This window comes from Dendronephthya gigantea, unplaced genomic scaffold (genome assembly GCF_004324835.1).
Source record: "Dendronephthya gigantea isolate DGI-Jeju-01 unplaced genomic scaffold, DenGig_1.0 000056F, whole genome shotgun sequence".
Classification (NCBI taxonomy): Eukaryota; Metazoa; Cnidaria; class Anthozoa; order Malacalcyonacea; family Nephtheidae; genus Dendronephthya; species Dendronephthya gigantea.
In genome coordinates, this window is record NW_021163066.1 from 1,242,279 (window position 1) to 1,267,500 (window position 25,222).

At 38.4% G+C, this 25,222-nt stretch overlaps 6 protein-coding genes across 7 annotated transcripts in view; 3 read left to right on the plus strand and 3 right to left on the minus strand.

The window, feature by feature from the left end:
• Nucleotides 1-595: 595 nt before the first annotated feature.
• LOC114529486 (cilia- and flagella-associated protein 53-like) lies at nucleotides 596-4,375 on the plus strand. The gene is made up of 6 exons (XM_028551305.1): nucleotides 596-743; nucleotides 1,309-1,712; nucleotides 1,991-2,213; nucleotides 2,555-3,071; nucleotides 3,492-3,709; nucleotides 3,886-4,375. Exons 1-6 carry the CDS (start codon nucleotides 678-680, stop codon nucleotides 4,003-4,005), a joined length of 1,548 nt encoding a protein of 515 aa, XP_028407106.1. The 5' UTR covers nucleotides 596-677; the 3' UTR covers nucleotides 4,006-4,375.
• On the minus strand, nucleotides 4,357-6,197 carry LOC114529487 (DNA-directed RNA polymerase III subunit RPC7-like). The gene is made up of 7 exons (XM_028551307.1): nucleotides 6,083-6,197; nucleotides 5,843-5,972; nucleotides 5,701-5,766; nucleotides 5,574-5,633; nucleotides 5,405-5,475; nucleotides 5,118-5,219; nucleotides 4,357-4,726 (listed from the first exon to the last, which is right to left on the minus strand). Exons 1-7 carry the CDS (start codon nucleotides 6,194-6,196, stop codon nucleotides 4,637-4,639), a joined length of 633 nt encoding a protein of 210 aa, XP_028407108.1. The 5' UTR covers nucleotide 6,197; the 3' UTR covers nucleotides 4,357-4,636.
• Nucleotides 6,198-6,488: 291 nt separating this feature from the next.
• On the plus strand, nucleotides 6,489-7,672 carry LOC114529489 (pyroglutamyl-peptidase 1-like). Its single transcript, XM_028551309.1, has 6 exons — nucleotides 6,489-6,645; nucleotides 6,764-6,816; nucleotides 6,912-7,028; nucleotides 7,107-7,233; nucleotides 7,303-7,408; nucleotides 7,481-7,672. Exons 1-6 carry the CDS (start codon nucleotides 6,615-6,617, stop codon nucleotides 7,653-7,655), a joined length of 609 nt encoding a protein of 202 aa, XP_028407110.1. The 5' UTR covers nucleotides 6,489-6,614; the 3' UTR covers nucleotides 7,656-7,672.
• A 189-nt stretch (nucleotides 7,673-7,861) lies between these two features.
• Nucleotides 7,862-11,866, minus strand: LOC114529488 (mitochondrial import inner membrane translocase subunit TIM44-like). The gene is made up of 15 exons (XM_028551308.1): nucleotides 11,597-11,866; nucleotides 11,387-11,497; nucleotides 10,905-11,003; nucleotides 10,753-10,833; nucleotides 10,566-10,625; nucleotides 10,378-10,467; nucleotides 10,178-10,247; nucleotides 10,011-10,086; nucleotides 9,504-9,589; nucleotides 9,320-9,412; nucleotides 9,034-9,158; nucleotides 8,903-8,953; nucleotides 8,736-8,825; nucleotides 8,464-8,574; nucleotides 7,862-8,380 (listed from the first exon to the last, which is right to left on the minus strand). Exons 1-15 carry the CDS (start codon nucleotides 11,726-11,728, stop codon nucleotides 8,261-8,263), a joined length of 1,395 nt encoding a protein of 464 aa, XP_028407109.1. The 5' UTR covers nucleotides 11,729-11,866; the 3' UTR covers nucleotides 7,862-8,260.
• A 278-nt stretch (nucleotides 11,867-12,144) lies between these two features.
• LOC114529304 (junction-mediating and -regulatory protein-like) lies at nucleotides 12,145-17,520 on the plus strand. Its single transcript, XM_028551058.1, has 8 exons — nucleotides 12,145-12,765; nucleotides 13,123-13,480; nucleotides 13,846-14,090; nucleotides 14,416-14,777; nucleotides 15,071-15,157; nucleotides 15,248-15,343; nucleotides 15,497-16,079; nucleotides 17,034-17,520. The coding sequence occupies exons 1-8, from the start codon at nucleotides 12,465-12,467 to the stop codon at nucleotides 17,258-17,260; spliced, it is 2,259 nt and encodes a 752-aa protein (XP_028406859.1). The 5' UTR covers nucleotides 12,145-12,464; the 3' UTR covers nucleotides 17,261-17,520.
• A 148-nt stretch (nucleotides 17,521-17,668) lies between these two features.
• LOC114529426 (elongation factor-like GTPase 1) overlaps nucleotides 17,669-25,222 on the minus strand; it is a 38,166-nt gene continuing 30,612 nt past the window's right edge. Inside the window, exons 7-17 of one of the 2 annotated variants that reach the window (XM_028551231.1) lie at nucleotides 24,968-25,170; nucleotides 24,581-24,784; nucleotides 23,535-23,794; nucleotides 23,357-23,456; nucleotides 22,811-23,182; nucleotides 22,119-22,480; nucleotides 21,536-21,759; nucleotides 20,565-20,982; nucleotides 20,016-20,288; nucleotides 19,017-19,567; nucleotides 17,669-18,689 (exon numbers count right to left, since the gene is read on the minus strand). In XM_028551231.1, the coding sequence (XP_028407032.1) occupies nucleotides 18,504-18,689; nucleotides 19,017-19,567; nucleotides 20,016-20,288; nucleotides 20,565-20,982; nucleotides 21,536-21,759; nucleotides 22,119-22,480; nucleotides 22,811-23,182; nucleotides 23,357-23,456; nucleotides 23,535-23,794; nucleotides 24,581-24,784; nucleotides 24,968-25,170 (3,153 nt within the window). In that variant the 3' untranslated portion in view covers nucleotides 17,669-18,503. The remainder of the gene's footprint in view (nucleotides 18,690-19,016; nucleotides 19,568-20,015; nucleotides 20,289-20,564; nucleotides 20,983-21,535; nucleotides 21,760-22,118; nucleotides 22,481-22,810; nucleotides 23,183-23,356; nucleotides 23,457-23,534; nucleotides 23,795-24,580; nucleotides 24,785-24,967; nucleotides 25,171-25,222) is intronic. The other variant, XM_028551232.1, reaches the window with a different exon arrangement.

Here is a 25,222-nt window from a genome sequence, read left to right on the forward strand (position 1 = left end):
CGAACGCACCCCGAACGTACATTTAAAAAAATTAAAAAAAAAACTGTAAAAAATGTGTGGTCTTACGTGCCTTTTTTTAAAAGCACTATAACGTATCCGCCAAATAAGTGAAAGAAACTAAGGGAACTTGGAGCTTTACAATTGAAAGAAAAGACAGCTAATGTTCTTTACCAGAATCCAAACAGGATGTATGTTTTTAAAGTTCATTGATACTACAGCACTTTGTTTGAAATAAACACTCAATATGATTGTTCCGAGCAAAACATCGAGACAAAGAGCTCAGTGGGAAGTAAAATTCCTGAAATGTTTTTATTACGTAGAACTATGTAAAAGATTATTCGCATATTTTCCGTTCACCCCCAGCTGAGAAAGCTTTTAGTGTCGCGCAGGCGCAATTCACTGAAGAAGTATGATTAAAAAGAGTGGAAATTAGATTTGGATTAAGTTTAAGATAGAGGTGGGTTTTGGATTAGGATTAAGATATCGATTGGCTTTGTTATTAAATTCGAGAAGATAACCTAATGCATCACTCCAGTGCAAACCAAGGTCAGCGTATCAACGAAGCGAGTGTTGTATCCATGGCAACAAATGCAAAATGACCGACGAGAATCGTAAACAGTTTTAGCGAAAAAAGCGGAGCAAAATCTTTATGTTTAGATTGTTTTAAAAGCTTCAAAATGTTAGCAGACTATACTAGAAGACACAGAGAGTTCACTGGACCAACTCCTCATTCCGTAGCAATTGTAAGTAAAGGTTTATGTCCACGCATGTACTTCACATATCTTGAGTGTTGTAATATTATATTTAATATTGTATTTTAAAAGACGATTTCTGTACATTGTATATCGCTCTAAACGTTCATACGAAATAACGCGTAAGGGATGTTATGTGGGAGCATATATTTAAGTTATTAACTGCCACGATTTGTAGCTAAAGGGGGTAGATCTGTATTTTTTTTTATTGGAACATTTGATCCTTGATAATGCTCTACAATCTACATCGGATATTTACGATCTGGTTTCTTGGGGGCTTGAAATAATATAAAAGGTTAAACTAGTGTCTTCCATGTGTTGTTAACGTTATATAATTGAACTTGTATACCTGTGAATTTTCCTATGACCTTGGGTATAGGGCCGCTCACAACTTTGCTGATCTGACTGGACAGTATGCCCTTCAATATTGTACTCCAAGATCATACAGAGTATACTTATCAAAAATACACCAAAAATTAATGAACTAATTAAGGGTCCATTTTCAGTGAAAGAGGGTCAATATGACTTTTTTTAATCTGTACTTTTTCCTGGATAGAAAGCGAAGCCAACTCGCAGGCGACCTGCGGAACACCTCATTTTGGAGCAGCGACGAAAGGAAGCCTTGGTCGAAGAGGCTAGGGAAGAAACGAAATTTTTAAAGCAATGCGACCTGAAGTCGTCATGGGTGAAAACTACGAACAAAAGAATCGAGAGAAACACAATAAAGAGAAGGGTACAACAGGAACTACAGAAGGAGAAATTTGCACTGGAAGACAGACAGGAGATGCTTCGTGAAATGTTGCTGGAAGAAGAGCGGAATTACATCAGTGAGATGGAGAGCATGCAGGAGACAACACTGGAACGACAGGCAAAGATGAGAGAAAGAGCAAAACATCTGAAAGAGAAAAGAGAACGAGAAAGAGAGGAGTTTGTCGCTGAAAAATTAGACCAAAGATGGAGGTAATTGGGATGTTAAAAATGGCCAGTTAATTGTTGTGTTTCAGAACTTATTACTAAACAACATACACACACTCAATTAACTCAAATCTACATTTACAAACACATATTTCTTTGGCTGCAGCAAATCTGGTAGTAAGCATTGTTCAATTTAAGCTCACAAAATAGAATTCATATTTTCATTATGACCAATATCAATTCCAACAGTTCAGTCAAGAAGTATTGCTAGTTAAAAATTTTAGTGGAAGAGATTAGCCTTATTTATGACCTAATTCTCTCAGGAATCAATGTGAGGAGCTCAGGTCAATCAAGTCGAAGCAAAATCAAGACCAGATTTGCCACGAGAGAAACGAACAGATCTTGCTCAAAGAAGAAGAGAAGAAACGTCAAGAGGAAATTGAGAAGATGTATGCAGACCTCTGGGCAACTGATCGCGCAGCAAAGGCTGAAAGAGAAGAACAAGAAGAGAAGAATTTAATTGGAAGGAATAGAGAATGTCTCAAGGTATGAATACATCAAAGGTCAAATATTCGTGATTCAACTGAAGATGCATGTTTTCATAATTCTATCAAAGTTATCATTTCAATTAAGTATAAAGTACCAGTACATCATAATTTCTGTTGTTGATAGATCCTTAGAACAGCTTAATGGTTTAACTTACAACATACACAATATCTGGCATTAGATGGTATAAATATACTACAGCAAAACACATCCGACTGCATTGCCATTTTATTGGGTTAGAGTTCCCAGCAACTCAATCAACTGTCTTATTACCCTTTTGTGCATGGTCCCTCCAACCAATGCTTTTTACTCAGACATTCACAAAACCCTTCCTTCTTCAGGTGCTACAACTTCAAATCTCTTCGAACTCCCAAAAAGCGGAGGAGGAGAAAAAGTTGAAGGATTTAGAAGCAGAATGGTTGAAGGAAGAGATGAAACTTCGCAAGCAGGAAGAGGAATGGGCAAGAAAGGAGAAGTTGAAGAGACAAGAGCATGCGAAACGTGTTCGCGATGCCTCAATCAAGTTGAAAGAAAAGAAGGAGACAAAAGAAAGGAACGAGGAGCTTGCTTTAGAGCATCAGCTTCTTCAGAAACTTTTAGAGGACACCAGGAACCAGGAACAGGCAGATGTGCAAAGGAAGAGTGATCTCCGTGAGGAGAATCTTAGGTTTATGGCTTATGTTGCTCAGAATCGAAAGGATGAACAGGAAAAGGAGAAGAGGTTGGAGGAAATGATTCATGATGAGGTGGAGATGAAGTGGAAGAAGGATTTGGCCAAGCATCGGCTGGAGAGGGAGGCAAGAAAGAAGTTGTTGGAGAACGTGTTGGACACGCGGCGACAGCAGATTGACGAGAAAAGTAAGTGTATTGCTTTTGAGTGATTATACATGGTGAAGTGGGAGATGAATATGGTGAAGTGGAGATGAATATGGTGAAGTGGGAGATGAATATGGTGAGGTTAGAGGTGGTCGTGGTGAATCTGCAGAGATCAGTTCGGTGTAACTAGAGATGATATTTTGCGATGAATGTGGTGTTCGAAGTTTAAGATATAGTCATGGTGATGATAGATGGAAATAATGTGATTGATATATGGCGAAGCTGGAGATAAGTATGGGGAATTGGAGATGAATATAGTGAAGCAGTAGATGAATATAGGAAAAGCGGGCGATGCTGAAGCTGCAAATGAATACGGTGATATAAAAGCATGTTCATTGTTGTAGATAGGAATTCAATAATAATAATATTCTCACAACCGTGGCAATGTTGTTTCTCCAACAGAAGAGAAGAAGGATCAATTGAAGCAAGAGGCAGAAAGAGAACGAATCGAATTGTTGAAAGTGATGGAGGAACACAAACGCATGGCCCAGGAGACGAGCGACCGACTGAAACAGCGACATCTCTCGTATCAAAATGATCTTCAAATGCAAATCGGTTATCAAAAGACAGCGAAGGCGAGAGAAAAAGAGGAAGCGTTTGATGAATTTTTAGCTGGAAAGGTAAGAGCGCGTGGTCTGGTCTGAGTGGTCTCGGCTTAGCAGGGAACCTGATTGTCATTCAAGAAAACATACACATAAACTGATAAACATCTCAGCCGTAAAGCTGAAAGAGAGTAAAGCAATCTGCCTGCGAATATCTCTTTTTATTGACCAAATATTCATTTCAATTTTTCCAGGAGGCAGAGAAGGAATATCAGAGAAAATTACGAGTTGCTCTTGAGCGACCTCAGAGTGAGAAAATGCATCCATCGCGAAGACGAGTGGTGGTAGAAAGACACGGAGGATCTGCACGCTAGCCACTTTAAATCAAACTCTCTTTATCATTATGTGTAATAAATTTTACTCGGAGTAAATATATTCCATGCGTGTTGTACGCGTGCGGCATTGTGGATCATTGAGCTTCATATATATAACTGGAGTAAAAACTTTCAAATGTTTAGCCAGTTGACGAAATATGCTTCATATTTCCCAGAGGAAAGCTTCAAATTTTATGAACAACTATAGCGAAATAATCGCTTTGAAAACTCCCTCGCTGTGTTTGTAAATAGTGAAAAAACCCTGGGTTTTCAGGTGAAATCTATTATTGGAACTATCTCCATTATTATTAGGTAATTTTTGATAGTTCTGTGAACAAGTTTGACTGTCCAATTAAATGACGTGTCTGGATGATGTATTTTTGTGTTTGCCCAGGGAAGTTCGTCGCTTGATTGGAAACATTTACACCGGTTCATAAGATGGACTTCGATGGTTTGCTTGGGATAAACAGGGTAAGAGTGTGATATCTGATATCCCATGCAGAGGCTCCCCTATCTTGTCGGCAAATGTCCTACACACAATGGCCATTTCTAGTATGGTAGAGTGGCTCTCTAACACTCAGGAGGGACTTGGTCCCATTCAAGGCTTACACACCTAGTGCCAGTCCCCAACTCAGTATATTGGCCCCTCGTCCATATCGTCATCATCCTGGAACCCAACCTCCTCGCCATCATCGTAGTGGGAGACAAGGTAATCATTGTCCTAACAAGATATTTCAGCTTTCAGAATAAATCCCACCTTGGTCCTCCGGTTATCTAAATCACTTGAGATCTAAACTAAATCCTACAGTAACACCAAAACTACCTAACCTAATCTGGATTTACTAAGCATGGGATTATGATCAATTCTCAGACATAATTTTAAGAAATTAATACTTAAGGCCTATCTACACGATGCGATTAGTCGTATACGATTTGTGGCGTCAGCAATCTTTTTCATACGTCAGGATAAGAATTGCATGCGACTAATAGCATCATGTAGATCCGCCTTTATAAATCATATTGTACACATTTTGTCCTCTCACCAGCGAGCATAAAATTCTACTTGTAGCCTACACTACTCTATAAATTTCTACTTGTAGCACGATTCTTACCTCTTCTTGTTCTATCTCATCATATTCTGGTTCCTCCCCCCCTTCTTCAACCTCTTCTTCGTCATCTTCTTCTTCCTCTCCCTCCGTCTTTTTTGCTAGCTCCTGTTAACACATCAATACAATAGTCATAATGACGTCAAACCCAGGAAGCCTGATGTTACACAAAGCTGATTGAAACATTGGTTTTTTGGAGCTAACAAACTTAACGTAAGATCAGGCTTTCCTGTATTTAATATCATTACAAAAAGCTCCATTTGGGCCACTGAAATTATTTCAAATGTACTTACATCTAAGTGTTTTGCCACATCAGCAATTTTTTCACCCGCATGTCCGGTTCTCGCACGATTCAGATTGGGCTCTTCAAAAAATAAATACAAAACAATTAGAGACACAGACGTAATCAATTAAATTTAGACATTTTCCTTCACAAAATAAGAAGCTTTAGGCTGAACTCACTTGCGCTGCTGCGTATTTTTCTTGTTCGTTGTTTTAACTCCTCTGGCAAACTATTCCAATCTTAAAATGTCAAAACTTGCTTAAGAATAATGTGGATATCTTTATAAAGACAGAGTTGAAAATTCACCTGGTTCCCAGTTTGCCTCATTCTCAGGCTTTTGTTGCCTGTATTTATCAGTATATCTTTCAACATCTGAGAAAAGGGAAGAATTTCATTATGACAGTCTGTTGTTTTCTATATGTAATATATGTTGTTTCATATACCAGACCTTTCTTCACAGCAACAGGTTCAACAAAGTAGGCTGACTTTTGTATAATTTCTCGGTATTCTCGTTTTAAGCCAAGCTTATAGACATCACTTTCGGAGTTCTCTAGCGGCAATGGCTTGAATTCAAGTGGCTGAAATAAAATTGAAATAAAATAAAACTTTATGAAAATTGGACAAATTCCACAGGCCACAGCCACGTTTCATTGAGAAAAAAGGAAACAAAAAATGCAGAAATGCTTACAGGAAAGAGAGGAGGCGGTTGCTGTATAGATGCAGGCAGTGCTTCGCCTTTTTGAAAGCCAATTTTTGCAACGTCAAAGGTAAACTTTCCTCTACCCCTTCCACGACCCGCCATCTTGGATAAAATGACGAAGATTCCATTGTGAATGATCAGATTTTCCTCTTCCTAGAATTCCTTTGATGGTTCTTTTCCTTAATAATAAAACTTCATTTATTCAATTATTTTTAGTTTTTTTTCTGCGATTTCTGTTAAGCTAAGTGTATTACGTATTTTCAGGCGCGCATCAGAAGATCTCCAAACCATGCAACTAAATATACACCTGCATACTGTCATACAAGATATTACCAGTTACCACAAAAATAAAAGAACTCCTTTTTCCAAGGAAAACGTCTTGTGATGTGTCCTGGTTTGTGCAGACAGGAAAAGAAATTCTTAAATTCTAGTAACGTTTGGTTCTAAATTTCTAGATTTGCAAAAAGAATTCTGGATTTCCGAGAAGACAGGGGTTATTGATCGACGATTTTCCGGACAAATGGACGACAGAGTTTCAGTACTAGTAACAGGTTCTTTGAATGCATTCTTATCATACTTTATTTCTATTAATTATTACATAACATAAATAAGGAATTATCAGGTCATCAGTTTCAAACAATTTTCACCAAATATGTGCTATTTTTTTAGGTTTTGGTCCATTTGGCGAGCACAAGATAAATGCAAGCTGGGAAGCAGTGAAGGTATATATTTTGTAATGAAATATTAACAAAGAAAAATGATCTCCCATTTGACATTTTGACAGTTATTAATATATAGCATTATTTCTTTGTTCCAGGAATTAGAGAGCATTGGTTTTGGAAACAATATCAATTTAACGACACAAGAAATTCCTGTTGAATATGAAACAGTCTCTGCTTTGATTCCTGCTCTGTGGCAAAAGTACAAACCGAGGGTAAAGTATGTTTTCAAGTGCATATATTGACTTATTAGTTTCTTTTGGCTAGCAGGTCAATAATGCATTATTTTGTAGGTATGTGTTCATGTTGGTGTCTCAGGATTTACAGACGTTGTGCAACTGGAGACCTGTGCCCATAACTTAGATTATTGCCGAGAGGATATTTCATACAAATGTCCGAGTCGAAATAGCTGTGTTTTAGGTATGAGAAAACAAGGATCCGTCAGCAAACAAAAATTTTGTCAATTGAATAAATAATGCGTAATTTCAGGTGGAAGCGAGTGTCTTCAAACAGATTTAAATGTTGAGAAAATTTGCCAAGAAGTGGATTCAAAATTGTGTCCTTGTAAATTGGAAACATCTTGTGATGCTGGAAGGTAATATTGTAAGTTAAGTTAATTGAAATGCATCCTAATTGATGTTTAAGGCATTTATGCTTCTCTTTCTAGGTATTTGTGCGAGTTTATTTACTATAGCTCTCTACATCAAAGTCTGAAACCAGAACACACTGGTTCATCAGTTGTATTTATCCATGTGCCTGTACTGGACCAACCATACACCAAGACACAATTAGGCCAAACTTTAAAATTTGTAATTCTACAGATTTTGAAACAACTGAATTAACAATTGTCAAAAAATTGAGAATACACAATCAAAAATTAAGGAATTTTCATGTAGAATATGCAATACATAAGGCTGGCCCAAAACTTTATATTTAAAAGTCTAGCTTATAACAAGATGCAACATAACTGTTGTATAACAAACCAGTCATAAATTATGAATAGGGAATTATCTCAATTAATCTTAAAATATGTTCAATGTGACATAGAAATAAACTACATCTTTGTTTAAAATATTTAAGTTTTGATTATCTTTTAGACTTTGATAGCCTGCAATATGGCTATTATTTCAACAAGACTCCATTCCCTAATCTCTTCCATCCAATGTTTTTGTTCGTATCAAAACTCGCATATAGTTACGTACTTGTGTCCAAGCAATGTTTATAAATGACTCAAAGAGGTTGTTTTTCCTGTATTTTGAATGACCTCAACAAGCTTGATTGTGGCTAACCACACAAGTGTATGTGTGATTTCAAACTTGCCGGTCCTACAGGATTGTAATAATTTTGGCATTGTGATCTTCATCAGACTGCCAATGAGAGCATGGTTGTGGTAACAAGATAAGAAGCAATGCCTGTCTATCTTGATGTTTATGAAAGCAGGACGCAATCAGTAATACTCGCTAGAGTGCTGTATTCCAAATTCCAAAACTTTCCATGCTTGTTCATGTTTCAAAATAGTTTGATCTCGACACATTGCCCACACGTAGTTAAACAACTCTATCTTATCCTAAAAGATTTAGAAATATCATTATAAACATTACTGTGCAAGTGTTACCTCTCCCCCCCCTCATCACTAGCGTGCCAACATACCTCTCCACCCTCCACAACTTTCCCGCGGGCATCGGTTGCACACATGGTCTGTTGAGCTGAAAATGTCAAAATTAACACAGGACCTTGTTCCATGATTTTTGCAAGAGCAAGCTAAAAAGAGAAGTCAAAAAACATCTGATATGAGCTAAACATGTGTGTTTTTCAAACTGAACTTGTTATAAAAAACTTGGGGAAACCAGCTGGACATCTAGAGTGCTCAGAATTCACAACCAACCAGCTCATTTACAGAGAAACAAAGAATGAAAACTTACATCTACATCTCTGATATCCAATATTTTTGTATCTACTTTGATTCCGGCCACTTTGTTTTGCTCAATTTGGGCAGCAAGTACGCTGTATGTCTATATGAATGACCAATAAATATTAAAAGTTGTAACAAGCCAGAAAAATCCTCAAAATGACTGGCTAAAGGTATTACCCGCTCATGACACCAATCCTGCAGAAGTTCCACATCTCCATTAATATATGCCTGGAGAACAAAATGAGAATCACCACTGTTTGCTGAAATACCATTGCTAACTGGTCAAACCTCAACCATCATCCACCCACCTGTAGCACAGTTGGTATAATCTCATATTCACACTCATGGAGGAATTTATCCTTATTAAAACTTGGATCAATTTTTGTGATTTCTGCTAAAGTTTTGGCCATGTCAGATTGTGAGAAAACGTCCTCTGTTAAGGCAAAGAATATGAAACATATTCAGCAGTCAATACTTCAAAAAACCCATTGATTGTTTTATCCACTGTGAAATTAACTCCAGATGAGATTACCTTTAACCTGAGATTTTTCAAACTCTTTATTATGGTGTTAAAAATTTCAACTTGATACTCACGGAAAATATCACCAAGTTTGTCTGTGACAATTCGTGAGGCTCGGATAAGCAAATTGTCGCTTTCGTCATATTTCATTTTCAAATCAAATAATCCTGTAGAGGAAGGCAAGACCTGATTGATCATCATATGAAAACAAGTACTAAGAATATCAAATTCATCGACAAAATGCTTAAATCAACTCACCATTAACAACAGTATTATTGTCTTTAAAATTCTTCCACTGCTGATACCACACAGAGTCTTTGTGTAAAACTACACCAGTTGCATCCCTGAAATAAGAAGATAAGAAATTAAAACATATTATTATATAATATGCAGTGTTTTATTGACGAATACGCCATTTTGAAAAGCGATAATAACACATGTGCGATTATTGTGTTTGATCCACCGATCTGGAATCAGGAAGGGGGATAAAAAGCTTTTCAAAAAAACAGCTTTTCATTATATAATAAACAGAATAATACATGGATGCTTGGAGATATGGAATTTATTTCTCGTGTTGAGAAAGATATCTCACTCGTTCGCTGCGCTCACTCGTTCGATATTATTCTCAACACTCGAAATAAATTCCATATTTCCAAGCATCCATGTATTATTCTCTATATAATATATTAATATATACTTCACATGTACTTTTGTATTTCCCACTGCCAAATAAGATGAAAAAAACACACAGGAAAGTCCTCTTACTCGTTGACTTCTATTCTTTTTTCATTCAATTTCATTTCGCTTTCTGTTTTTGGATCAGTTCTCCTCCGAAGTGTTTCTGAAACAATTTTAATACAAAGGTTTACTATACTTGTAAAAGGAAATGACTTTTTGTTGAGAAGTATATGAAGCTTTATCAACAATGTTACCTGGTCTTTGGTAAGGTTTTGATTTCTCAGCAATAGGGTCAAACAAATCTTCTTTCACTGTCTTTAAACCCTGAGTAGAAAAAAGCAATTAAATTGTTAGGACTAGCAAGAGCATTGGTGTAACTCCAATACACTAAAATCACTAAGGTTTGTTCAACAAAAATCACTAGAGATAACTTTGCAATTAAAACAACTTTTACCTTTGTGACGGTTTTTGCTGCCTCTGTTTTTCCTAATTCTTCACTATGCTCTTTTACTTTAGTGAAAGCCTCTTGCGCTGACCTTCCAAGCTAAGATAAATAATGTTAATTCATAAGAAAACTTTGGCTTTTAAATATGAGAGTCATACAGTAGAGTGAAGTACATTTGCAATAAGTTTGCCTCTCACCTCTTCAGAGACTTGTTGTCCTCTTTTGTATGTTTCACTTGACTTCACGTCATCAACAACCTGTAAAGTAAATTGGAAAAATGTTGCTTTCCTAGTGATGCAATCATTATCATGAGTCAAAGGTAAAGTAAATGAGCTAAAACAAATAACTCAGGTCTGCATGGACTTAATTTTATCATTGCCTGACCTTTGAAGCACTCTCACTGAGTTGTTCGCTGCCGTCCTTGAGAACCGATGATATCTTGGAAATGCCTTCGCTAGTTTTTTCCTGTTAAGGTAAATTTTGAATAACGATCAATATTGAAAACTTCGAACCTTGAATTGCAACAGTACCAGTACCTTGGCAGTGTTGATGACACCAAACTGTTTCTTGGCTGTCTTGAATGCAGATGATTGTTCGAGTTTTTCTGCTTCCTCCTGGAACTTTTTAATATTCTCCTACAAAAAGACATGTTACCGAATGAATTGCCGAAAGACAGAAGAGAGATCATGAAATCCCTTCCTATAAGAGGGGAGGGGAGATGCTGAACCATACTTCTAGCACAGAGCTTATAAATCAGAGAGGGAGGGGGTTGGCTGAGAGGGAGGGGGTTGGCTGAGAGGGAGGGGGTTGGCTGAGAGGGAGGGGGTTGGGTCCGTATAAATGCCTGTGTAAACTTGGTAATTTGGGAATTCTTGTGAGGGTGCTTGAAATTTGGGGGGTGCACCCTCACCTAAAATGTTCCCTAGTGCCTGCAGAGGAGGTAGGAGTACACCCCAAAGAACCCACCTATGAAAGCTCAATATAACATTATCTACATATTTCAATGCAGAAACCATACTTGCATATCTTTATCTTTCTCTAAACCATCTCTGATGTTGTCTATGATTTTTCCAATAAACCCTCGTGGTTTTCGATGTCTGTCCGTGGAGAAATACCTCTTGTTGTTGTCCTGGATAAAATTTAACCCATTGATAAACGAGTATATAACTATAAAATCTGTTCACAAACTTGCGTAATATGCCATGAAATGAACTAAAACATCGCATACCTGATATGAATCATTGATCACTGGCAGTAGTGGGAAACGATAAAAGGATTGGATATTTATAAGGTGACCCTTCACCACAAACTGCCCATGAAAATGGCGAAATGTTATCGAAATTCTGAAACAGTGATTCATCTTATACTCTTCGGTGTTCAGGGATCATGTTAAGAAGTAAAACCTGTCAATATTTACTACAATTTCCATTTTTTAAGCATATTACATCAGGTTTCACCAAACACGTTTTTCGCCATATTGGAACCACTGAGCTATATATCATTGGAATTTGGAATTGATGGCATGTTTCCACTTCTGTTGAAATATGTCAGCAATGAAAATTCAAAATTCTACCCAATTTCAAGTCCCATATTTTGTCATTATCGCTTATTTGAACTCTTTTATAAGCAAAAAAAAACGTTCATGCTTATTTCGTCCATAACCGAGAAAAAAAAACAGTTTGCTGTTTGCATATGGTGGAAGGAATATTAATACTGAGTCACTGGCGAAGAAAATACATATTTCTATCAGTTAAAACGTTTTCTAACACTTTTGATCATATTTATCATACGTAAATAAATCTTTTTAAACCAAAGAACGTCTGAACTATCTGCAAAGACAAACGTTATCTGCAATTATTTCCATGAAATCAATGTAAACAGTATTCTCAACATTTCAGGTGGAAACACCGATCTATTTTTAGCACGATTACGTAAGATTTGTACATAAGGGATGTTTGTTACATTTTGCATGATCATAACAAACTTTTGATCGAACAATTTCATTTTCAAAATGATCATTTTCGATTTCATTTCAGCGTTGCAGATTTCGATTTTGTTGTTAATTAGATAAAATATCTCCAACAACTTCTGCAAATATGCCCGATTTTAACAGAAGTCAGTCTGTAGAGGATGAACTAAAAGATTTCCTTGTTCTTAGAGATTTACCATTCACGGATGATTGTGACAAGGGGACCTTACCAGCAGTTGCTGTCGATTGGGACAAGAAGAATTCTGTATTCAATGTGACCATGCTTTCGATAAGTCACGACGGTTCTGAAGAGAGGCTTTGGTCGGATAGTTTTAGTATAAGAAAGATTGAAAGGAGGCATTTTGTGTTGTGTTTGGTCCATCAAGAACTTCAGAGTGCTCTGCCAAAGTTGCCGAAAGATGAACAAGGTTGGTGGTGGTGTTGGGTAGCAAAGAGTGTATGGAGGGTCTATTTATGAAAAGACTTGTTTTAAACTTCTTTTATTGTTCAAAATGTTCAGTTCCAATATAGTTATATCATTAGATAGGCCAAGTACTGCCACAGTATGACACACAATTAATATACATCTCCATGGGGTGTTCCATGTTAACTGTACACCAAGGCTACCCAAGGCTTTATAAAAAAGATACAACAGTTTTGTAACTCCATGCAAAAGATCTTTGATGAAATACATCCTGTCCTTTTCTCAAATGTTATGTTGATATTTTCCTAGAAGTCTATTCATTCATGACCAATAACAAACTCAACATTTTGACCTATTTTAGGTATTTGGTGGTACATAAGGTGGACATATGTCTCACCTCAGCTATGCAAAAAGCTTGAAGAATATTTCAAGAATGCATTCCAGATTTGCGGTTGGAAGCTATTTACGAGCGTATTTTTTGGCGAACCCCTGTATTTCGATGAGGACTACACAATATCGACCTTAGAATTAAAACGAAAACGATTTGTGACAGTTGTTGAGGAAACTCGACAGGGGTTTCAGGAGCACATAGCGAAGAAAGATGCCGCCAGCATGAATTTATTTGAATGGTATGATGCATTATGGGATTGTATGACCAACGTTACTGATGCTGAAAGAAAATTGTTGGCATTTGATTGTGAACCATATGAGGAACTAAGGTTAGTTAGTACTTGCTTCATGCCTCTTTTTACATTCACCCCCCCTGCCAAAGTTTAGCTTAACCCCCCTGCCAATATTCAGCTTCACCCTCCTGCCAGAATTGGGCTTTACCCCTCTGTATTAAAGTAGATTTAAACTCCCCTGCTAAAGTTTGGTTCTTCCCCTTCCTAGGTTAAGTTAAACTTCAACCAACTGGGTTTTACCACTGGTACTATTACCACCTTCCTATAAACTCTGTCCTGAGATAAACCTCTTCTGACCACTCCTTTCAAGTTTAACCAACCATTTGAAGCCACCTCACGTCGAAAAGCACCCCCTTCCATGTTTCTCCACAGAGTCCTTATAACTCCACAATATTTTTCAGAGATATCGCTCAAAAAGAACGAACAGAATGCGCCACGATGTTTAACCAACACTCCATGACCACATCCACTTTCCAAAATAATGTGCAGACTTTCAGCGAATGGGAAGACCAGTACATCGACTCCGTGAAGCATATCAACCAATTTCGCATCGCCCATTTTAATATATCTTTACCGCGACTACAGCAGATCTCCAAGCTTTTGCGAGAAGACTCTGAGAAATTTACAGAGGATAAGAAAATTTTTGGTAGGCTTTACTGATTTGCACAAGAGCAATGTTGATAATTTTGGGTAGAATATCAGCTAAAAGTGGTATCGTTGAATAGATATCTTCTCTCGAGAAAGAGAATATGTTGGCCAGAAATACGTTCTTTACTCTGTCTAAGAAAAGATGATTTTACTTTTGTGAAATTGTGGAGGAATTCTAACCAGATAATCTACTTATTTTGAGATGTTAATGACAGAGTCAAACAGAAACGTTGAGATGAAAAACTCCAGTTTTTCTTAATTGCTTTTATTATTATGTTACGAGTTTAAACGAGTATATATTGTACTGATTTTTCTTTTCACAGTAGCGACAAAACTCTACCAATTCGAAAAGGAATCTCTTCAAAATGAGATTGAGATGCTGAACTGCTCAAACCAGCTAAAGCTTTTGGAACGGGACAGAATACGACGTGATGCTTTAGCTTTGGACGAAGACATCAGCATGCCAGAGAAACTCAACGAAAAAGAGATCCAAGTTTACACCAAACAATGCGAAATACTCGTCCTGAGCTGCGATATTCAGGAGAAAAACGAGAAGATAGTTCGCCTTGATTTACAACAGTTGTCGAATGATGCGACCAATGAAGAGTCCGAGAAACTGCGAGCGAATTTGCAGCAAAGTTTAGCCTCTATTTCCAGGAAAAAAGCCTTTTTACGAAACAAAAAGGTATATGGGTAATTTTCGTGATAAATTTAAGTTAACACTATCATGAAGTAAATATTGAGAAGAACAACTTAGTTTTAACAAGAAGTTGCAAAGAAATCACTAAACTATTAAAAGTTTACAATATAGTGAAAGTTTGCTTGCAAAATGTACGTGGTAAAACGCGTAAAGGAAAGCCTAGCAAATTGTACAAATCTTGCGTGCAGAAATTGATTTCTATAACGCAAAATTGTCAATTGTTGACGGTGCAGTAACATGGTCCAGTAACAACTGTACTTGATGTATTCTTTTTTAAGAATATCTGTGAAGCGGAGATCAAGAAACTCACTAGAAATGAGGAAGTAAAAGAGGAACAGTATGTCGCCCATCACGCTGTACAGATGGTAAGTTTGGGAAATAGATTTTGCGAACCACTCCAATATTTGTCATTTCCAGAGCGGTCAGTTTAAACTTTTCATCGATTGTCACTGCAGAAAATTGAAAAAAGGCGGGAGGAAGACGAGGAAGAAAAGGACGCTCGTCTTGAGGAAAGACAGAAAACCTTGATGAGACTCAAGGAGTACAAAAAGGTGCGTCAGGAAAACGTATTTCTTCTTTGATCTGAGGTTGCAAATATGTACGCGATGAATACCCACGTGGAAAAGTTCAAAGTGAAAAGAGGAAGTTGTTCAGTTGACCGACATCGCATGATTATCTAATATCCATTTCTTTCTTTTTTCTAGAAATATCCTAAAGCCAAGGAGACGAAACCGCCTCGGTACCAGCCCCCCTCGATGCGCAAAGGGCTGAAAGTGGGAAACACTTCCAGCTCGGCCACGACAACAAATGAATCCGCATCAAGTTCTAAGTCTTATTCACGAAAATCTGAGAATAAGAAAGAGAGTCCTCGCTCTCCTGAAGAAAACGGCTCCTTTGAGATCATATCGTCACCACCCCCCTCTCCCCAACTCTCCTCTCCCCAACTCTCCTCTCCCCAACACCCCTCTCCTCAACTCCCCTCTCCCCAACTCTCCTCTCCCCAACTCTCCTCTCCCCAACTCTCCTCTCCCCAACTCCTCTCTCCTCAACCCCCCTCATCTCAACCCTCCGGAATTCCTAGCATCCCACCCCCTCCACCTCCCCCGCCGCCTCCTCCTCCTCCCCCCGGTATACCACGCCATCCTCCAAGCCTGCCTGTGATTAAGAGTCAGAGATCTCACTCCAGTGAACGTAACAAGTCTCCAGTTGCCCAAGCCAATTCGTTGTCCCAACAAACATTAGATCTGGACTCTCTGAATATTGCTCGCAGTCGTTTGAAAAAACGAGGTAATTGAATTGTGCGTAGGAATAGTCAGAATACTGCTATCCTACAATGGATCACCACGTTTCATATATCTTTTTCAGGTAGTTCAGGCACAAACTACGACAGCTTATTGTAGATACTAGGTACACTGGACCACCACGTTTGAGACATCTTTCTCAGGTGGTTCAGAGACACAAACCACGACAGCTTATTGCAGAATACTACCTACACTAGACCACCACGTTTGAGATATCTTTCTCAGGTAGTTCAGACACAAACCACGACAGCTTATTGTAGAATACTACCTACACTGGACCACCACGTTTAAGAAATCTGTCTCAGGTAGTTCAGAGACACAAACCACGACAGCTTATTGTAGAATACTACCTACACTAGACCACCACGTTTGAGATATCTTTCTCAGGTAGTTCAGACACAAACCACGACAGTTTATTGTAGAATACTACCTACACTGGACCACCACGTTTAAGAAATCTGTCTCAGGTAGTTCAGAGACACAAACCACGACAGCTTATTGTAGAATACTACCTACACTAGACCACCACGTTTGAGATATCTTTCTCAGGTAGTTCAGACACAAACCACGACAGCTTATTGTAGAATACTACCTACACTGGACCACCACGTTTAAGAAATCTGTCTCAGGTAGTTCAGAGACACAAACCACGACAGCTTATTGTAGAATACTACCTACACTAGACCACCACGTTTGAGATATCTTTCTCAGGTAGTTCAGACACAAACCACGACAGCTTATTGTAGAATACTACCTACACTGGACCACCACGTTTAAGAAATCTGTCTCAGGTAGTTCAGAGACACAAACCACGACAGCTTATTGTAGAATACTACCTACACTAGACCACCACGTTTGAGATATCTTTCTCAGGTAGTTCAGACACAAACCACGACAACTACCTAACTCAGTCTCAATTTACTTGTCCTTTTTTGTGAAGACAAAACCCCAGCAGCGAATAACAACGACAAAGGTTTTCCTTCGGGCAACCAGTTGACCCTCGCCATCCAAAGCGTGAAGCTACGTCGTGTCGTGAACGAAGAAAAGCCTGCTGCGCTTTCTCCAGACGGCGCGGAGTTCCTCAAGAAAGCACTGGAACGAATGAATAAATTCACCACGCTGTCTTTTGAAGACGAGGAGGGGGATATGGAGGAACAAGACTGGTGAAGAATGAATGTCGGGTGACATTTGAGGATAATAAATTATCTTCCTAAAGCTGTCACCGCTTTGCTTTTTTTTATATTTAAGACACTATAAAAGGGTTGAAAGACGCTGCTCAGTATTTCACCTTCTTATAGTGTTCATTTCAGCTTTATTTACAATGAATTTGAAAATAATATTTTGCACAGTTGTATGTATAACTCAACGAGAATTGTATTAATAGAATATAAGTCTTAGACTGTCAGTATTCCGCCATTGAAATAAAACACAAATATATATAATTTATATATATAATGTATAATCACAAAGTATTTATAGTGATAATTTTCACCATTATTAAATGATATAATCTGTCAATAGTGCATTAATTTAGGTGAAATATTATGACATAAATAATTTAATATAATCATGTTTATTGTAAAAATACAATATTCCTTATGTGATACAACTTTGCAATAAATATTTATCTATCCAAGCTTTGCATTTGCATCGTATTTGCATGGGTTTGTTCTGAATTACTGTTTTCTCTAAAATGCTACGTATTTCTTCTTTTCCATTACTTCCATAATAATTGCTGTTATTTTTCAATATTCTTTCCATTTTCCTCATTTTGAATGCGTTCCAAAACCATCTCATTTATAGCCAAGTTTCCCACTTTCCGAAGTCAACATTCGTGTCTGAAATACCGTCGTATTCTTGCTGCCAGAGCTCATCTCTAATAAATCCAATTCCTGAATTAACTGTTTTCTTCGAAGTCTTTCTCGTTTCAAACGTTCACAGATGAAGCACATTCCATTACATCGATATCCTGTGTTTCCCAGGATGTCTAAATGCAACTCAGGATCCCTTCCTTCGTCAAACGCAGTTTGTGCAAGGTTCTAACTTCTAATCTCCTCTCTTTAAAATATAGATACCATTCTTTTCCTGGTTGTCAGAAACAACACACAAACTTCAATTTTTCTCAAATGTTCTCTGTTTTTTGCATATCAGACCTTAACTTCAAATTCCAAGCCCTCGTATTGTCTAACACTGTTTATAACGTTTCAAACCTCTTATCAAAGCTCTCCATACTGTTACCTCCTCCTTTAATCTTCAGAAACAACACAGACCTCCCTTTCATTCGAAATCTTCCATTTTCATTTTTCACCATACTCGGCTGCTTAATGGTCAAACTCAGTTCACATACGGTTCTGTTCAAAATCTCAATGCCATTACCTTTTTCATTGGTCAAAAACAACACAGATGCATGTCAATCTTTCTTTAATGTCCTCTGTTTCTCAGCATGTTCGACAGTCTTTGCCTCAACGTACAAACCTTTTCTTCGCCTGACGCTGTTCATATATTTCATTGCTTGATTCTCAGAATCGGCCTTGTCTCCGAAATGTAAGTATTCTTCCTCGGTTGTGGGGACCCAGTACGGATCAAGATCAATAACCTAAATATAACATGAAGTACCCCATTTAGTACTTCAAAGAGCGCATACAATATGAAGTAGAAGACCGTTAAGGCGCTGTTACACTGTGCAACTTTCCTTGCAACTTGCAATGCAATTCTACTTCAGAGGCATCTGAAGTTGTCTGAACACTTTTTGCGACCTGCTAACGTTTTCTTCGTATTTCGAACACTGTTTACAAATAAACTATCCCTCAAAATTATAATTGCATTGCAGTTGCAAGCTAGGTGAAAATTGCATAGTGTAACAGCGCCTTCAAGCTAGCATTACCTATTTCTATAGCGTGGATATAAGCGACGTGAATCTTACCTCCCAATGTGTGAACTGCAATAGTGGTCGAGCAAGACCGCTTGTTCGCTTTCTGATCTCCTCTGTGAAGCCAAAACTCTCAGCGACTGGTAACACTGCATTCACGATGAACACATCAGACCCCTCTTTCATCTCCTCCCCCAGAACACGCCCTTTTCGTTTCGAAATCACGCCGTACATCTTCCCCAGGACATCCGCGGGCGTTTGGATGTTACAGCTGTACATCGCTGCCATCAGGCGTGCGGGTTGAAGCAGAAATGCCTGCCTGCAACCGTCTTTCACAGCAGAAATTATCTGCCCGGAGAGAATACCGAGCAATGCCTGTTTTGAAACAAACTTGCTGGTTTCTTGAGGATTTAAATCGTCTTCGCTTTTCGCCTTTGTATTTTCAACAACATCCTCGCTCTGGCAAGGTTTTGTTGTAAAATTAGCCTGGTTTTTGTTCGAGAAACTAGGTTCCTGCTCTCCCAAATCCTTTTGTAAACACGTTTGACCGTTCCCGGAAGAATCAAAACCATTCCCGTGTTCCCCCCCGAGCTCATCTCGTAGTTCTTTAAAAGACGATAACAAATTACTTTAAATTATGTAAATTTAACCCAAAATGGTTCTGCAAAGGTGAGTTGCCGATTTTGAGGGAGCATAGATGTTATTTTCGCCGGCGAATTTTAAGAAAACTATTAGGAAAACTGCATTCACCATTCGACGAAATTTCAAGATTTTAGTTTCATGAAAAAGCGAGTTATATCCAGTTCAAAAAGTTTGAAATTTGAAGAAAGCTGCAGGATATTTGGATTTACTAGTTCTATCTGATTTAACCGCAAGTGGTACTCAAAACGAGGAAAAAACTCATTTATGAACTTATTGAAAATTTGATTCCGCTCAAAGTTAGTGATAATGATTACATTCTCGTTTCCCAGAAATATCAAATCATAAAAAGACTTGCCTTCATATCCTAGAATTAACTAAAAATGACTTCAAAAATATCTTACGACCACTTACCTTGACTGGGTTCATCTTTTTCAGCCACTTCCTCAATGCAAGCGACAAGCTTTTCATCTAAACCAGAGCTGATATTTTCCACCTTCTCTTTGTCCAAGTCTTCTTCGCCATCAAAACCGTAATCAATGATAATATTCTCGATAACAAAACAGACTCCCATCAGGGGTTCTTCGCACAGAGGCCCAGCCGAGGTGGCAAGTTGAAAACCATTAACAATACTGTTGTCGTATTCAAGAATGGACGTCTCTGGTAGCTGTTGTTCATCTGTGTTTACTACAGGAAAAGCACCGAATGAACTCGCAAAATTCGTTTCGATAAAGAACAAAATTGTTTAACAAATAAATTCTTAAACTTTACAAGAATCACTCTGTGAGAATTGCATCGTTTACCTTTGCTTTACCTTAGGTTGGTGTAACATAGGATAACTAAAAATAGGCACACTACAGGCTTCTATATAGATCACCTGCGCGCTTAGCTAAGCCACTGATCTATGTAAACACCTGAAGTCTTCCCCAAATGAGACTGGTAGTCGGATTTTTCAGTACTTACCTATATCTTTCCATAACGAAGTCCTCTGATAACCAGAGATTTTATTCAATAAAATATTAGGACCAATATGTTTCGGACCGAATGCCCAAATCCTATCAACCGCGTCCTGCCACTCCTCCCCAGACTCCTCAAAAGCGCCCCGCAATTTCTCATAAAATTCCCGCAATTTTTCCAACGCGCTTTCCTTGATCTTCACCGTCCCAGATCCTTGCGCAGTTTTCCTCAAAGATTGCAAGTCTTTGAGAAGAGCGGAACTGGTATCCAGGAGACGGGTGACGTCGCTGGGTAATGGACGTGCCCGGATGAGGATCGTACAACGTTTGTTTCCAGTCTGCGCGCGGTAAAGGCCCGTTCTGGCGTCGGCGACATTCTGATCAAGTTGGTTTTTATCATTTTCGCTTGATTCGCCGTGAGAAACCTGAATTAAACCCCAGAATAAACAGTAGTCAGTATAGGTATTTATTGGACAAGTGATACTTCTAGAGGTCCAGTAAGGATCATCTCTTATCGATCCAGTGTTAAAACAAGAGGAAACCTAAACTAAACTAACTTTATTTATACTGGATAGCTCTATCAGTTCTAAACTATTCTTCCTAGAGGTCCAGTTACGATCATCTCTTATTGATCCAGTGTTACTACAGGAGGAAACCTAAACTAAACTAACTTTATTTATACTGGATAGTTCTATCAGTTCTAAACTATTCTTCCTAGAGGTCCAGTTACGATCATCTCTTATTGATCCAGTGTTACTACAGGAGGAAACCTAAACTAAACTAACTTTATTTATACTGGATAGCTCTATCAGTTCTAAACTGTTCTTCCAAGAGATCCAGTAAGGATCATCTCTTATTGATCCAGTGTTACTACAGGAGGAAACCTATACTAAACTAACTTTATTTATACTGGATAGCTCTATCTAAATTGTTCCTCGTGAAGAGAAATGCCAATCAATCAATCTTATGACTACATACTTCGCATTTTTCTTTGTTTTCTTTGCTTGTTTTCCCAGTCTGAACACTGGACTCGTTTTGAATCGCTTCATTGACCATGTCGACTTTAGGTGGAGGCACAACTGTCTCTCTGAAAGGGATAATAGGATCGGACACCTTCACCTCAACATTGGCGTAGCGCTTCCTCAAATCGTCTATGCAACGCTGAATGTGAACTTCCCCAGTACCAACCAAAACATGTTCACCTAGGAAAAAAATTCTGTCAGTCAAATCTACATTGCAAAATTAGTATTACATTAACTTTGGCGAGCATTGCGGTGTATTTGCGGGCTAAAATGAGTTCAGAGTCGGGCCAAAAAACACGTTTATGCCCGCGAACATCAACTCTATTGTTATAATAGCTTCGGCAAGTCCAAAGCTAGCCATTGGCATCTCTCGTTGCTAAAGCTTTTCGCTATCAGCCTAGATAAAGTAACCTATGCCTGTTAGTACAGCCGATATTTCAACTGATAGTTGTTGCTTCATATCAACGTGGGTTCAGGTACTAAGCAATGGCCGCAAGTTTATGTGAAAACTGATAGAAGTTATAGAAGAATATTTTCACCTGTTTCTTGGACAAGAACCTCGACAATGGGATCAGCCTGATTCAGCAGGCACATCCCGCGATGTAAGGCTGACATGTTGCCCGGATGGAGCGGTTCCACGGCCACGCGAACAATCGGTCTCACGTCGTAAGGTAAAGCGGTAAACGGCGGACACGCTAAAGTACTTGATATTGTTGCCGATTTAAGGATGTAGTTCTCCAAGCCACCGATACCAAGGACATTCCCAGCCTGTACACTTGTCAGTGACTCCAACTCTCGCCCCATTAATAGATAAAGGTTCTTTACAATAAAACTAGCCTCGTGTCTGCCAGTTTCACGACGGTCTATCGACTGGGCAGCTGAAAGAACCGATGAGGTCGATCTATGAATAGAAAAACATATAACACTGGTTTAAACATAGCTCTACCAGTTCTAAACTGTTCTTTTTAAAGGTCCAGTAACGATCATCTCTTATTGATCCCGTGTTACTACAGGAGGAAACCTAAACTAAACTAACTTTATTTATACTGGATAGCTCTATCAGTTCTAAACTGTTCTTCCTAGAGGTCCAATAAGGATCATATTTTTTTTATCCAGTGTTACTACAGAAGGAAACCTAAACTAAACTAATTGCATGCATTTATACTGAATAGCTTTATGGGTTCCAACACCAACAATTCTCTTAAAAATCTAAAATTGAAAACTAACTTACTGTGAATATATTTCCTCAGGTTCATCAACAGCAGCATCGTCTGAACAAGGTTCATGTTTTGGTCCAAGCACAAACAATTTTTGTCCTTTCTTAATCACACCGCTATAGACCCTCGCAAACGCAATAAATTGATCTGGGGCTTCACCGCTACTCATATTTTCACCAGGCGATTCTGTGGCATCATCATTGGTAGTCGATGGTATTTCTGTTTGTTGCCCAGCTCCTGATGCACTGACACTGTGGTCAGTTGATTCTGGTGCAGTGGTTACGGTCACAGAACTGGTCTCATCCATTTCTTTTTTGGAAAACATTTCGGAGTGTTTTTTCCGAGCTTTTTCGCGCCTTTCCGCCAATTCTTCTTGCGTCAAAGGCCTGTCAATTAACGATGTTAAAAATCATCAGCAAATATTACCTAAGAAATCTAGGAATGCCTGAAGAAAGTCGCGATATGTGTAGATCTCATATTTCAGGAAACGATTTAGGAGTGAATCGGTGGATTGTCAAAGAGGAAAATCGTTTATTTCATTATCCACTGCTGAAACTAACCTCCGTCTGTTCTGTGGTAAAGCTTGCTCCTCAACTGTGAACATTTTACTCACAAATATAATGACAGGATCCCCGTCTTCAGAACTGCATCTTAAAAACGCTTTAAAAGGAACAATATTTCATGTATTTTCATGACAGAAACAGAAAAACAGGCATGAAAATAAACAAGAAAACACACCATGTTTAAGGGACTTTGTTTTATCAGAGAGCGACTCAAATGTCCTCAATCCTCCGCACATCAATTTTTCAACTCTTTCTGAACTTATTTCCAAAGGCGAAGGAAGTTTTTCTACAACCATTTCGAGAACAGTTTTTGATAACGGCAGCCATTGATGAAAGATGGCTTGTAAATGAGCCTTCCCGTCCTTTTGTCGGGAGTCTCGTGGAGAAATCTTTAAGTTTAATGATTGAACGATCTTTTCAATACGCTCTTTGTCCCTTTATATAAGTTTGGGAGAGAGGAAGTTTGTATAAGTTTGGCAAATACACATGTGCAGCGTGAAAGCTAGTTTAGTTTAGGTTCCCTCCTGTAGTAACACTGGATCAATAAGAGATGATCCTTACTGGACCTCTGAGAAGAACAGTTTAGAACTGATAGAGCTATCCAGTATAAATAAAGTTAGTTTAGTTTAGGTTTCCTCCTGTAGTAACACTGGATCAATAAGAGATGATCCTTACTGGACCTCTAGGAAGAACAGTTTAGAACTGATAGAGCTATCCAGTATAAATAAAGTTAGTTTAGTTTAGGTTTCCTCCTGTAGTAACACTGGATCAATAAGAGATGATCCTTACTGGACCTCTGAGAAGAACAGTTTAGAACTGATAGAGCTATCCAGTATAAATAAAGTTAGTTTAGTTTAGGTTTCCTCCTGTAGTAACACTGGATCAATAAGAGATCATCCCTACTGGACCTCTAGGAAGAACAGTTTAGAACTGATAGGGCTATCCCAGTATAAATAAAGTTAGTTTGGTTTAGATTTCCTCCTGTAGTAACACTGGATCAATAAGAGATCATCCTTACTGGACCGCTAGGCCGAAGCACAGTTTAGAACTGATAGGGCTATCCCAGTATAAATAAAGTTAGTTTAGTTTAGTTTCCTCCTGTAGTAACACTGGATCAATAAGAGATCATCCTTACTGGACCTCTAGGAAGAACAGTTTAGAACTGATGGAGTTATCCAGTATAAAGTTAGTTCAGTTTAGGTCTCTCCCTGTAATACCTACCTTCTGACACAAACTGCTTCATAAACTTCCCAAATGTAGTTCAAGATGAACTGTACAAACAGCGGCTTTTTGGCTTTAGCTTGAGCACCTTTCATAATCCTCTTGTTCTTTGCATCCAGGTAATAATCTCCCCAAAGAGTTTTCACGAGCACATCCGAGCGTATTCCGATCTTCCTCGAGTACAATGCAGCAAAATCTTCAACTCTATTGAGGTCGGCGAAAAAAATATATAAAATGAAATCACTTTTCTTTCTTTTTAAGGAAATTGGACTGTTTTCGTCTGGTCCCAAAAATTTGAACTGATATAAAAATTCGCACCCCTCCTATACCCCTGGGGTTTGGACAGCCCCCTCAACCCCTAGTAATACCATCCCTGGTCTTATTCACCTGAAGCCCCAGCCGTCAACAGCAGAGGCAAAGACGACGTTTCCCTGATCAGGAGAGAAATACAAAGTGGAGTCATCGACTTCCTCCAAACCAGAGCTCCAGTCAAACACGTGATCGTCGTCCACGACCCTCGACTCCGCCTGCTGTGAACTCGTCTTCTCAAGAACATCCGTTGAAAATAACGTTCCAGTTACCGCATTTACCTAAATTGGAACAGATAAAGGCTCGTATACACTTTTTCTTCTTTTGATAGAT

What these genes read in the sequence shown, in the direction of transcription:
- LOC114529486 (XM_028551305.1), top strand. Translation starts at nt 678, where the DNA reads ATGTTAGCAGACTATACTAGAAGACACAGAGAGTTCACTGGACCAACT. An exon ending in ACAGCAGATTGACGAGAAAA is followed by an intron (nt 3,072 to 3,491) that starts GTAAGTGTATTG and finishes TTTCTCCAACAG; the next exon opens with AAGAGAAGAAGGATCAATTG. An exon ending in ATGAATTTTTAGCTGGAAAG is followed by an intron (nt 3,710 to 3,885) that starts GTAAGAGCGCGT and finishes CAATTTTTCCAG; the next exon opens with GAGGCAGAGAAGGAATATCA.
- LOC114529487 (XM_028551307.1), bottom strand. Translation starts at nt 6,196, where the DNA reads ATGGCGGGTCGTGGAAGGGGTAGAGGAAAGTTTACCTTTGACGTTGCA. An exon ending in ACCTGTTGCTGTGAAGAAAG is followed by an intron (nt 5,767 to 5,842) that starts GTCTGGTATATG and finishes CCCTTTTCTCAG; the next exon opens with ATGTTGAAAGATATACTGAT. An exon ending in TGAGGCAAACTGGGAACCAG is followed by an intron (nt 5,634 to 5,700) that starts GTGAATTTTCAA and finishes TGACATTTTAAG; the next exon opens with ATTGGAATAGTTTGCCAGAG.
- LOC114529489 (XM_028551309.1), top strand. Translation starts at nt 6,615, where the DNA reads ATGGACGACAGAGTTTCAGTACTAGTAACAG. An exon ending in GGCAAAAGTACAAACCGAGG is followed by an intron (nt 7,029 to 7,106) that starts GTAAAGTATGTT and finishes ATTATTTTGTAG; the next exon opens with GTATGTGTTCATGTTGGTGT. An exon ending in ACATCTTGTGATGCTGGAAG is followed by an intron (nt 7,409 to 7,480) that starts GTAATATTGTAA and finishes TTCTCTTTCTAG; the next exon opens with GTATTTGTGCGAGTTTATTT.
- LOC114529488 (XM_028551308.1), bottom strand. Translation starts at nt 11,728, where the DNA reads ATGAATCACTGTTTCAGAATTTCGATAACATTTCGCCATTTTCATGGG. An exon ending in AGGATTGGTGTCATGAGCGG is followed by an intron (nt 8,826 to 8,902) that starts GTAATACCTTTA and finishes TCATTCATATAG; the next exon opens with ACATACAGCGTACTTGCTGC. An exon ending in AAGTTGTGGAGGGTGGAGAG is followed by an intron (nt 8,381 to 8,463) that starts GTATGTTGGCAC and finishes TAAATCTTTTAG; the next exon opens with GATAAGATAGAGTTGTTTAA.
- LOC114529304 (XM_028551058.1), top strand. Translation starts at nt 12,465, where the DNA reads ATGCCCGATTTTAACAGAAGTCAGTCTGTAGAGGATGAACTAAAAGAT. An exon ending in GAACCATATGAGGAACTAAG is followed by an intron (nt 13,481 to 13,845) that starts GTTAGTTAGTAC and finishes AATATTTTTCAG; the next exon opens with AGATATCGCTCAAAAAGAAC. An exon ending in CCTTTTTACGAAACAAAAAG is followed by an intron (nt 14,778 to 15,070) that starts GTATATGGGTAA and finishes TTCTTTTTTAAG; the next exon opens with AATATCTGTGAAGCGGAGAT.